Source organism: Hyperoodon ampullatus (genome assembly GCF_949752795.1).
Source record: "Hyperoodon ampullatus genome assembly, chromosome: 10".
Taxonomy (NCBI): Eukaryota; Metazoa; Chordata; class Mammalia; order Artiodactyla; family Ziphiidae; genus Hyperoodon; species Hyperoodon ampullatus.
The window spans coordinates 70,476,003-70,488,330 of record NC_136923.1 but is presented as its reverse complement, the minus strand read 5'-3'; the positions used below and the strand labels follow the sequence as shown (position 1 = coordinate 70,488,330).

Here is a 12,328-nt window from a genome sequence, read left to right as displayed (position 1 = left end):
ACAGTAAGTCATTGGAGATTCCTAGATTTATGTTTTTCATAATTATTATTTGTCTTTCTAGATTTATGCCATTTTAAATGGTTTGGACAATTATTTTTTCATTATGTCTGTCATTACACATTTTCACCCTTTCTGTTCCCTGTCTTCTGACATATTACAGCATACTTATCACTGATGCCACACTTGCTTTCTTGAATCACAATAAATGTACACACAAAGCTATTCTATTTTCTTTTAGATATTTTTTACAGATGAACCATGATGATCAATTTTTTTTACCATTTTGTAACTTACTGCACTGTGATGGGAGATGTGGTTTCAAGTTAATTCTTCCCCAAATTAATAATATTAAACTGTTGCAATGTTTACTTAATAGTTTCAAAGTTATTAATTCCTTTCCTCCTTTTCTCTTACTTGTAGTTGAACTTTTATTTACACTTGACACTTGGCAAAGGACTTTGACTTTCATAATATTATTCAATACTAACTAAAATCCTGTAAGATTCAATGCATGTGATATTAACCTCAATTTATAAACAGTACTTTGACATTCAGTCATGTAAAGTCGCAACTAACCAGTACGAAAACCTAGGGCTTTTGATACTGAAGCCAAGTTTTCACAATGCCAACGTTCCTCTGAGGTTTTTTAAAGGAACATTTAGTTATTTATTTACTGGCTGCATTGGGTCTTCCTTGCTGCACGTGGGCTTTCTTTAGCTGTGGTGAGCGGAGGCTACTCTTCGTTATGGTGCACAGGCTTCTCATTGCAGTGGCTTCTCTTGTTGCGGAGCATGGGCTCTAGGTGCGTGGGTTTCAGTAGTTGTGGCTTGCGGGCTCTAGAGAGCAGGCTCAGTAGTTATGGCGCATGGGCTTAGTTGCTCCGCAGCATGTGGGATCTTCCTGGACCAGAGATCGAACCCATGTCCCCTGCATTGGCAGGCGAATTCTTAACCACTACGCCACCAGGGAAGTCCAGGTTTTTAAATATATGTATATGTGTGTGTATATATATGTATATAATATTTTGGTAAGAGCTAAAACTATTAAATTCCTAGAACAAAGCATATGCATACATCTTTTTGACCTTGGATTCAGCAATGATTTCTTAGAAATGATACTAAAGTCACAAGGGACAAAAGATAAAGTAGATAAATTGGACTTCATCAAATTTTAAAATGTTTGTGCTTCAAAGGATACTATGAAGAAAATGAAAAGAGGGGGCTTCCCTGGTAGCGCAGTGGATAAGACTCTGTGCTCCCAATGCAGGGGGCCCGGGTTTGATCCCTGGTCAGAGAACTAGATCCCACATGTAGGCCGCAACTAAGAGTTTGCATGCCACAACTAAGGAGTCTGCATACCACAGCTAAGAAGCTGGCAAGCTGCAACTAAGGAGCCAGTGAACCGTAACTAAGGAGCCCTGGAGCCGCAACTAAGGAGCCCACCTGCTGCAACTAAGACCCAGTGTAACCAAATAAATAAATAAATATTTTTAAAAAGGAAACCATTCTTAATTTGCTGGTTTATAAAAAAAAAAGAAATGAAAAAACCCACAGAACAGAAGAAAATATCTGCAAATCATATATCTGATAAAGGATTTGAATGTATAATGAATTCTCACAACTCAATAATAAAAAAGACAAATAACTCAATTTTTAAAGGGGTAGCGATTCGAATAGACACTCCGCCAAAGACCTACAAATGGCCAATATGCACATGAAAACATCCTGAACATCAACAGCCATGAAGAAATGCAAATCAAAACCACATGGAAATACCATTTCACATCCAAATGATGTTTAAATGAAAAAGACAGATAGTAAGAAGTGTTGGCAAGGATGTGGAGAAAGTGGAACCATCATCCACTGCCGGTGCACATATAAAATAATGCATGCAGCCTTTTTGGAAAACAGAGTGTGTCAGTTATTCAAAATGTTAAACATAGAGTTACAAAGTTAATGAAACCCAGCAATTTCACTCCTAGTTTATATTCCTAATAGAATGAAAACATATGTCCACCCAAAAGCTTGTATACAAATGTTCACAGCAGCATAACTCATAATGCAAAAAAGTGAAAACAACCCAGATGTCCATCAACAGATGAACGGATGTCCAAAATGTGGTATAACCACACAATGGAATATTATTTAGCCATAAAAAAGAATGAGGTACTGATCCATGGAACAATATGAATGAACTTTGAAAATATTGTGATAGGTTAAAGAAGCGGATCACAAAACACCACATATTGAATGATTCCATTTGTATGAAATGCCCAGAATAGGCAAATCCATAGAGATAGTAAGTAGATTAGTGGTTGCCGGGGAAGATGTAGAAAGAGTGGGGGGAACATGGGGAGTGACTGCTAACGGATATGGGGCTTCTTTTGGGAATGATGAAAATGTTCTAAAATTGATGATGATTGTGCAAGTGTGTGAATATACTAACACCATTAAATTGTACACTTAAAATGGATAAATTGTATGGTATGTGAATTATATCTCAATAAGCTTGCTATTTTTAAAAAATGGTTTTGAGAATCTCTATTCTAATACTCTGATCTTTTTTGTTGTTGTTCCATTTTATACCACAATGTTGAAAATCATTTTCCACTCATGTCATTTTACAGTCATCCTACTTCATTAATTTATATCTTACTAGTATCATTAAACATATTATAAAATATAATGCACTTAATCTATAAAATTATAATATTAAGAATTTTTTAAACTCACTATTCATCATTGTCGTTATCCAGAAGTCTAAATCTGATTTCTGATAATCCTTTCACTTCCTTCCCTTTTGTTTGCATGTCAGTATTTTAATGCTATCAAGAATCGACAATGGAACAGAATAGAGCCCAGAAATAAACCCAGGCATATATGGTCAATTCATTTACAAACAACCTAGAGTATACTAAGAAGTCAAAAATATTCAGTGGTGAAAGGACAATCTCTTCACTAAATGATATTGGGAAAACTGGACAGCCACATGCAAAAGAATAAAACTGGACCACTATCTTATACTGTACACAAAAATAAACTCAAAATGGATTAAAGACTTAAATTTAAGACCCGAAACCATAAAACTCCTAGAAGTAAACATAGGGGGTAAACTTCTTGACATCAGTCTTGGCCATGATTTTTTTGGATTTAACACCAAAAGCACGAGTAGCAAAAGCAAAAATAAATAAGTGAGACTACATCAAACTAAAAAACTTCCTCATTTTGTTTTCGTCAACTAAATGAAAAGACAACCTATGGTAAAATACTTACAAATCATATATGTGATAAGGGGTTAATATCCAACATACATAAAGAACTCACAAAACTCAATAGCAAACAATCCAGTTAAAACATGGGCAAAGGAACTGAATAGATATTTTTCTGAAGAAGACATAAAAATGGCCAATAGGAACATTAAAAATTGTTCACCTTCATTAATCACCAGGGAAATGCAAATCAAAACCATAGTGAGATACCACCTCACAACTATCAGAATAGCTATTATCAAAAAAAGATAACAAATAACAAATGCTGGTGAGGATGTGGAGAGAAGGAACCCTCAGGCACTGTTGGTGGGAAGTAAACTGGTGCAACCATTATGGAAAACAGTATGGAGGTTCCTCAAAAAACTAAAGTAGAACTACCATATGATCCAGCAATTCCACCTCTGGAATTTTATCCAAAGAATATAAAAATACTAATTTGAAAATATATATGCACTCCAATGTTCATTGCAGCATTATTCACAATAGCCAAAATATGGAAACAACCATCCATCAATGGATGAAGGGATAAAGAGGTGATATATACACAACGGAATATTATTCAACCATGAGAAAGAAGGACATCCTGCCATTTGTGACAACATGGATGGACCCTGAGGGCATTGTGCTAAGTGAAATAAGTCAGACAGAGGAAGACAAACTGTATAATATCACTTATATGTGGAATCTAAAAAATCCAACACAGAGTAGAAAAGTAGTTGTCAGGGGTAGGGGAAATAGGGAGGTATTAGTAAAAAGGTACAAACTTTCAGCTATAAGACAAATAAGATATGAGAATCTAATGTATAACATGGTGACTAGTTGACAACACTGTTATCATACAATTGAAATCTGCTAAGAGAGTAGAACTTAAATGTTCTCACCAACATATATATAGTGATGGATGTGTTAGTTAACTGACTAGATGGAAGGAATCCTTTCACAATATATATGTATATCAAATCATCACAATGTACACTTTAATTATCTTACAATTTTATTTGTCAATTAACCCTCAATGAAGCTGAAAAAATTAAAAGAATCAACATAATAACAAATTTCTCCCCAATGCTGTGTTAGCACAACTGCAAAGGTATCTTTATCTTTAAAAAAAAAATACAAAATACAAAAAAAAAAAAAAACCTCTTTCAAAATAACTAGAAAATAGAATCCATCTTACCTGCAAGTACAATTTATCTCCTTTCAATTTACTTTCCAATTGTAGCAATCTCTTTGCCTGTTCTGGTACATCCAGCTTCATTTTTATCATGCATTTACTTTCCCGAACAACTTCCAAAATTTTGGGATCAAAATTAACCAGCAACTTCCCTGTTTCTGGATGTCGCACAAAAAGTGTGGCTTGCAAAGCTACAAATAAACAATTATTGACATAACTTATTCTAGATTTCTGTTATTCTAGATTTCTGCTTCCAGCCCTGTTTACATGCCTGTCTTCACCATTGAACTACTGACTTCTTAAGAATAGAATAGTTTTGGATATCCCAGGTGCTAAGGCACAGTATCTGATACACAGTCAGTGCTCAAAACTTAGATAAACAAATGCAGAGTATCTGCAAACTATAAAATCAGATCCAGAGAGGTAAAAATGGACCAAGAATGGTTAGCCTTTGTGCTATGAACTGTGATACTTTTCTGAGTGGGTCTAAAAGGGCTGTAATACAATGTCAGTTTATTTTTATGGATTGTGATTTAACCTCTGGGAGAGAGAACTGGAAGATGCGCCCAACTACAAAATATGACACACTTCATAGGTTTCAAACCCTTTTCTACACCTAACTCCAAAGTGGCTTCTTTAAGGAGGTTTATCTGACTTAAATCGATAACTAGGCTCAATATCAGTAAGAAATATTTATTAAACACCATTGAGTTGTGAACTCCTAGAATGTAGAGGAAGATATTTTTTAGCCTACATCTGAGTTACTACATGAACATCATTCATATAAATAGGCACTTTCAGACATGTTTTTTATTGAGAATTGAAATACATAATCCCAAATGGCTCATGCTGAATAGCCTTAGATCATTTGTTATCCTAACATGAATTACTTCTAGAGGCATAATAATAACACACTTATAGACTAGTATGTGTCAGCCTGAGTTGCATTTTATATTAACAAACACTGATAACATGAGAATTTGACATGTATCTTCCAAGCCTCACATTACTTCACAGACTATGGCACATCAAATTTCTAGTAAAGCAAAATAGACTGTATATCCCTTTGAAGTTAGTTGACTTTTACTCAACAAATAAAATTAGTCTTGATATGATTCTTAATGATGCTGGTTTCATGAAGATTTCAACTAAAAACTTTACCCAATTTGTTTGGAATCTTTTTAAAATTTGGCTAGAAATCATTTATCCTCCCAAGTAAATTCCAAAATAAACGTTGGGACATTCCAGTAATGAAATTTGTGTTCCTCAAGACAGTTCTGAGCTTCCTTAACAGGACAAAATGGTCAGCAAGACCACTAATAATAATGACAGCCAGGGCTTCCCTGGTGGCGCAGTGGTTGAGAATCTGCCTGCTAATGCAGGGGACACGGGTTCGAGCCCTGGTCTGGGAGGACCCCACATGCCGCGGAGCAACTAGGCCTGTGAGCCACAACTACTGAGCCTGCGCGTCTGGAGCCTGTGCTCCACAACAAGAGAGGCCACGATAGTGAGAGGCCCGCACACCGCGATGAAGAGTGGCCCCCGCTCGCTGCAACTAGAGAAAGCCCTCGCACAGAAACGAAGACCCAACACAGCAAAAGTAAATAAATTAATTAATAAATTCCTATCCCCATTATCTTCAAAAAAAAAAAATGACAGCCAGGAAGTCTGCCAGGACTGAGTGAACATTCTATGTGAATCATCATTAAAGAAACTTTATACAGCAAATCAAAAGGAGGCCAATACTAGTTTTCCAATTATTATTCCAAGTTTCTATATGGTTAAGTATAGTTACATCAATATTAACAACAAGAAGCCTTCCAGAGCAATTCATTTCCACTAGCCTGTGTTCACATGAAAGGCATGTTTGAATCCTGGCCCTGCCACTTCCTAGCTCTGTGATCTTGGGCAAGTTGCTTAACTTCTCAGTACCTCAGTTTCCTCATCTGTAAAATGAGGATAATAATAATTCCTCAGAGGGTTGCCATGAGAATCAAAGGAGGTTGTATATGTAAAGTGCTTAGACACAGCCTGGCATATGATATTATATAAATGTTAACTATGACTGTTATTGAAAGGACACAAAGATGAAACAGACAGAGAGAGTATTCCTGGAATGTGTAGGGGAGATAAGACAGATCTATAAAGCAACAAATGTCATGATAAAGTGTGGGGGGGCCTCTGGAGGAGGAAGACATTATTATCGGCCAGGAAGAATAAAGAAGGGCCTTATAGATCAGGGGATTGTTGAATTTTTCATGGAATGTGTGCAGATATGAGGAAAAATCAGCAAGACAAAAACAATTTAGAAAAGTGCATAGTATTGTAGAAGCAAAACAGTACATGCTTCATATTTCAATTGCTAAAAATGCTCTTTGCTCTCTTCTATAAGGTGAATTATAACCTTCTTTTAATGCTCCTTTGAGACCGTTGCTCCATTAGCAGGTTTTCATTAGGATCCATAGGGCCCTACCATGTGCATTACCCCGAAACAGCTCGTCTGATAGAAGTGGTGTATTTAAGGCTTAACTAAGGTGCCAGTTGGGAAGACATCCTGTAGGGTTGAAGCCCTGTCCTCCAGGATGCAGTCATGCAGTGAATCAATGGCCTGTATATAGTGCTGTGTCCCCAACAGCTGAAGTACATGGGTCTGGAACCAAGAGTCAGAACTATGAGTGGCCCCTCTCACCATCACTCCCAGTGACCCGACCTCCTTATTTGTGCTTCCTATGCCTGCAATTCTGTGCTCTGCTGAAGTGGAGATCCTGGTGTGGGAGGGAGAAACTTTCCTACCAGGGGACACAGTCAGGGTTCCACCAAGGTTACGAATAAGAGATTAAGGTAAATATGAGACAAAGCAGAAACCTGAATTGACCAACTGAGCCCACACAATAACAACAACATCTCAGGTGATGCCAGCAGAGATGGATGATGGCTTAAAGCCATCCACCCCCGGCCCTCACACTTAACTCTTCCCAACACCTTGGCACCCCTCAGAGGTACTTGAACACAGCCCTAATACTCTTAATTTAATGGAGATCAGAACTGAAGTTAAATTCAGTTACAGGAAGAGAAAGAAAGGAAGGGAGGGAGGAAGAGAGGAGGGGAGAAAAGGAAGGGAGGGAGGAAGGAAGGAAGGGAGGAAAGGAGGAGAGAGGGAGAAAGGGAGGAAGATGAGCAAGCTGCAATTCCTTCTCCTCTGATTAGGACTGTGATTTGAATCTATAGCATGATAAAACTGGATATAAAATCTTCCCAAATATATGGAGAAATATCAATAAGGAGTCTTGTTATTTACTTTTAAATACTGTTCTTCAGGAGAAAGTCATAACCTTAGTATATCAACTTTAAGCTCATGAAAATTTCTGCTTATAAAATCAGAATATTATTAACTGTAAAGAAATAAATAATTGTATCCTCCCCAAAACTAAATTTAACCATCATACAGTTATATAAAAAGATGTAAAAATTCTCCAGAACCACAAACTCATTCAAAATCTCCTAACACTCGCTCTGTAGTGTCACTGCAGTCTTACACACACCATACTGTAACTGCGAGATCTCTTTGATCCAGGCTGTATGATAGACCACCTCAAATTCCACCAGAACGTAGGAAATTTTATTATACTGATGAATGACAGCTTTGCCTTCCGCAGTTGACAAAATTTCCGAGTTTTTCTGTTTTTTAAGGGAAAAACAAAGATTTATTTTTAAAAGTCTGCTGATAGTTTTCTTACCCAAACCGTAAAGCTATTTACATTTTAAATGACATCAAATAATGATACTACCCCATTTAGATTTTACCTCAGACAAAAATTACAGAGAGGAAGGCCAGACAAGCTACAGATGGAAGTAGGGAAACCTGATCAGTAGAAAGGGGAAACTGGAAAAGGAAATAAAGGATTTAAAAAGAGAGGTCTCTAGGCCTACAGCCGGTCCCAGGCACTGAAAGTCTCCACCTCCAATCCTCTGTTCCCTCCCCACTTTTCTGGGCAAGATACAATGAACTGATCTTCCTTGAACTGTGAATATCAGGGCAAATTCCTAAATTCCAGCACCAAAAAAAAAAGTAAGTATAGATTCCCTCCCTCCCTCCCTCTCCCTCCCTCCTCTCCAAATTAAAAAAAAAAAAAAGTAAATGCATATCAAAGAACAGAAACAAAATTTCTTTATGAAGAAATTGAACATTTTTTTGTTTTGATTCACACATTATCAAAAACAGGACAATCTCTGCTCTGTCACTATAAAGTCAATAAACAATTGAGTCCCCATCCTGGCCTCTTGTCTAAGGTCACCATTTTAATTTTTTTTTAATATTGAGAACAATAAAATAAGTGATAGCAGCCAAACGGAAACAACAAAAACTTAATATTTGATAATGCTTAAATAATAAAATTATTTGCAGGACTGTTGTTTTGTAGCTATTTTGTTCCATGTTTAGGCCTAAGACATAACACCAGGCAAACCAACTCTGCTTTGCTACTCTGTCTTTTTAAAAAACAAAGCAAAAAAAGCAAAACAAACAGAAAACAACAACAACAAAAAAAAAAGAGAGAAGACAAACTGGCAATTTCAGAATGCCAACAAGGCTTAAGACTATCCTGGTGTTTTTCAGAAATCTAATAGTCTTAAGGACACAGAGGATGAATGTACTCTATTATACTTTGCTCTTGGTCCCAGTCCAATACACAGGAATATACTCTGAGTGCATCCTAACCCTCACTAATGTATATCAGTGACCTATCCGTCCACACATAGAAGTAAGTTTCAGTACTAGGCCTGTGTTCTATTATTTTCAAAACAATTATTTTACAATAGAGTGTCCTGTTTATTAAGTGTCATAAATTTTTAAGATTCATCCCCTTAGAGATTAACTATAATTAAATGGGATTATCTACCAAACAGGAAAGAATTGGCTAAGTCTCTCTCAAGCATATTTGTAAACTAAATTTCCTTTGCCCAGTAAAAGAATTAGCTCTAGCTGCTTTACTGGACACAAATGTTACAGGATAAAATATATTTCTTGTATTAAAAACCACCATGATCCACATACTGTAAATTTAACTATTGGCTTACAAAAAAATAGTTGATGGGCTCACTTATCCGGCGATAGAGCTGCCTCACCCAAAGGATCTTTCCTGCTATAGGGGGCATGTTGCGAGCAAGAGGTGGGTCATCTTTTTGAGAATGATAAAGCTGTAATTAAAGGTCTGGCATTAACGTTTGAAATTCAATACAATGGAAAAGACAAAAATATATACAGCTATATTTGTATTGATGTTTTACCATTATTCACATGTTTTATACACAAGAGGTAGTCAATAAATACATAAATGCACTCCAGAGATATCAACCTGAGGCTCAAAAACTATGATGATTACAATATATGACACTTAATTCTCTCTTAACCCTTACTTCCCATTACATGTATACTTTTTTTCTGCCTTTTATCCCCAATTTTAAGGATGTATTCAAAAGCTGGAGCTTGGGATTGACATATACACGCTACTATACATAAAATACATAACTAATAAGAACATGCTGTATAGCACAGGGAACTCTACTCAGTACTCTGTAGTGGCCTATATGGGAAGAGAATCAAGAAAAAAAAAGAGTGGATATATGTATATGTATAACTGTTTCACTTTGCTATACACCTGAAACTAATACAACATTGTAAATCAACTATACCCCAATATAAAAAAAATTTTTAAGTGAAATTTTTTTAAAAATGAGGAAGGAGGTGGTCTTCTCCCCCTCCCAACTTTTCCTTTAATTATAAAACTGTTGCCCACTAAGTTCTCTGTGCGCGGCACCCTCTGGCCCGCCCACTTGTAAGCCTCACAAGCGTCCTATTCTAATAAATCACTTCTTTTATTTTTTATAAATTTATTTATTTTATTTTTGGCTGTGTTGGGTCTTTGTTGTTGCGCACAGGCTTTCTCTAGTGGCAGTGAGTGCGGGCTGCTCTTCGTTGTGGTGCGCGGGCTTCTCATTGCAGTGGCTTCTCTTGCTATGGAGCACGGGCTCTAGGCGCGTGGGCTTCAGTAGTTGTGGCACGTGGGTTCAGTAGTTGTGGCTCACGGGCTCTAGAGCACAGGCTCAGTAGTTGTGGCACACAGGCTTAGTTGCATGCGTGGTCCGTGGCATGTGGGATCTTCCCGGACCAGGGCTCGAACCCATGTACCCTGCACTGGCAGGCGGATTCTTAACCACTGCGCCACGAGGGACGCTCTAATAAATCACTGCTTATCTTAAAAAAAAATAAAAAAAATAAAGCAGGAGCACACAGCTACATTATATCTGTCATAATATTCTCCAGAGCCCATATTTTGATACCCAAAAATATTAACTTAAACGGGCTTTCCCATGCATACATGAATGCTGTCATAAAAAGACAGTTCTTAAGAGCAAAGGGGTGTGATCTGGCTGTCCAGGGGCACACACTGTCAGCACCTTCTCCCATAGAGAGAGGAGCATCAAAGATGCTCAGCAGGGCTTCCCTGGTGGCGCAGTGGTTGAGAGTCCGCCTGCCGATGCAGGGGACACGGGTTCGTGCCCTGGTCCGGGAAGATCCCACATGCCGCGGAGTGGCTGGGCCTGTGAGCCATGGCCGCTGAGCCTGCATGTCCGGAGCCTGTGCTCTGCAACGGGAGAGGCCACAACAGTGAGAGGCCCATGTACCGCAAAAAAAAAAAAAAAAAAGGATACTCAGCAGTGAGAGGATTTGCCTGATAAGCTTGGCACAAGATAATGATGGCAAATACTTCCAGAATATTTTTTCTTTTTGTACTGAAGTACCATTCTATTTATAAACATGATACTTGCCTTCTTAGTAGCTTCAAGTTCAGCCACATAATACTGAAGAATAAGCTCAATGGTGTGGTTTATTTCTAATTGAAGACAGGGAATGTTCAGTTTTTGGAATCTAAAAGCAATTGAGGGTGAAAAATTTAAAAATAAATGAGAAACACACTTAAGAATTGTTGCAATCCTAAAAATCCATTCACTCATTTGACAAATATTCACACCAGGCCTCATGCATTGCCCTAGGTTACAGTGATGGACAAGACAGGTGTGGTTCCAGCTCTCTTGGAGCCAATGAGTACCTTATGGAAAAGGCAGAGATCGGTCAGGAGTGACATAAATAATTATTTAAATTACAAGCGTGCCAGAAATGCATGTAACAGGGGAACCCAGCCAAGTCTGGGAAGTCAAGAAAGACTTCCCTGAAAAAGTGACATCTGAACTGAGATTAAAAAGATGAGTGGGGAGCTGGCTTAGCAAAGATGGAGGGGAGCTCAATGACTGTCCCTCTGCCAATATTACTGCTCACATCATCCCAAATAGGCATAATGATATAATGATTTTGTCAGCCAAATGTCACTTCCACTAAGAGACTAAGTTATGCATAGGAAGTACTAGAACCATAACTTTCTGATAATAAAATGAGTTGACACCAGCATGCCATAGGTAAAAAGAGAGAGACAGAGACAGAGACATTGCCAAGAAAATGGTACTGCCATCTGTGTGTACAGTACTGTCACTCATCAAAATCATTTTATGTCTGTTTCAACTCTTATGATGGTCTCATGAGGTAAGGTTTCACAGGTATGATCCAGCATTAGAGAGATGGGAAAGTCAGACCCAAACCAAAGTCAGACCCAAACCCAGATCCACTGGCTCTCAGGGGAGAATTTCAAAATGGTCCCTGACATGGGTAGTGAGCCCTCCCTGAGCTGCAAGAAAATGGCTTCTGGTCCAGCCCATCCTTCTAATCCAGGCTTTCCTGCCATTTAGGGGAGGACCGTTGTCAGGACTAGAAGGAAAGGAAGCTGCAGAAGCACTCAGGAGGGAAAACAAAAAGTTTGGGGACCTACTATTCT

At 37.8% G+C, this 12,328-nt stretch overlaps 1 protein-coding gene across 1 annotated transcript in view; it reads right to left on the bottom strand.

Moving 5' to 3' along the window:
• The window catches only part of DNAH8 (dynein axonemal heavy chain 8), a gene marked incomplete at both ends in the record, with an annotated part of 333,524 nt that overhangs the window by 272,706 nt on the left and 48,490 nt on the right, over positions 1-12,328 (bottom strand). The window contains 4 exons of the mRNA XM_079713152.1: positions 4,446-4,633; positions 7,985-8,120; positions 9,519-9,638; positions 11,271-11,370. Coding sequence (XP_079569278.1) covers positions 4,446-4,633; positions 7,985-8,120; positions 9,519-9,638; positions 11,271-11,370 — 544 coding nt within the window. The remainder of the gene's footprint in view (positions 1-4,445; positions 4,634-7,984; positions 8,121-9,518; positions 9,639-11,270; positions 11,371-12,328) is intronic.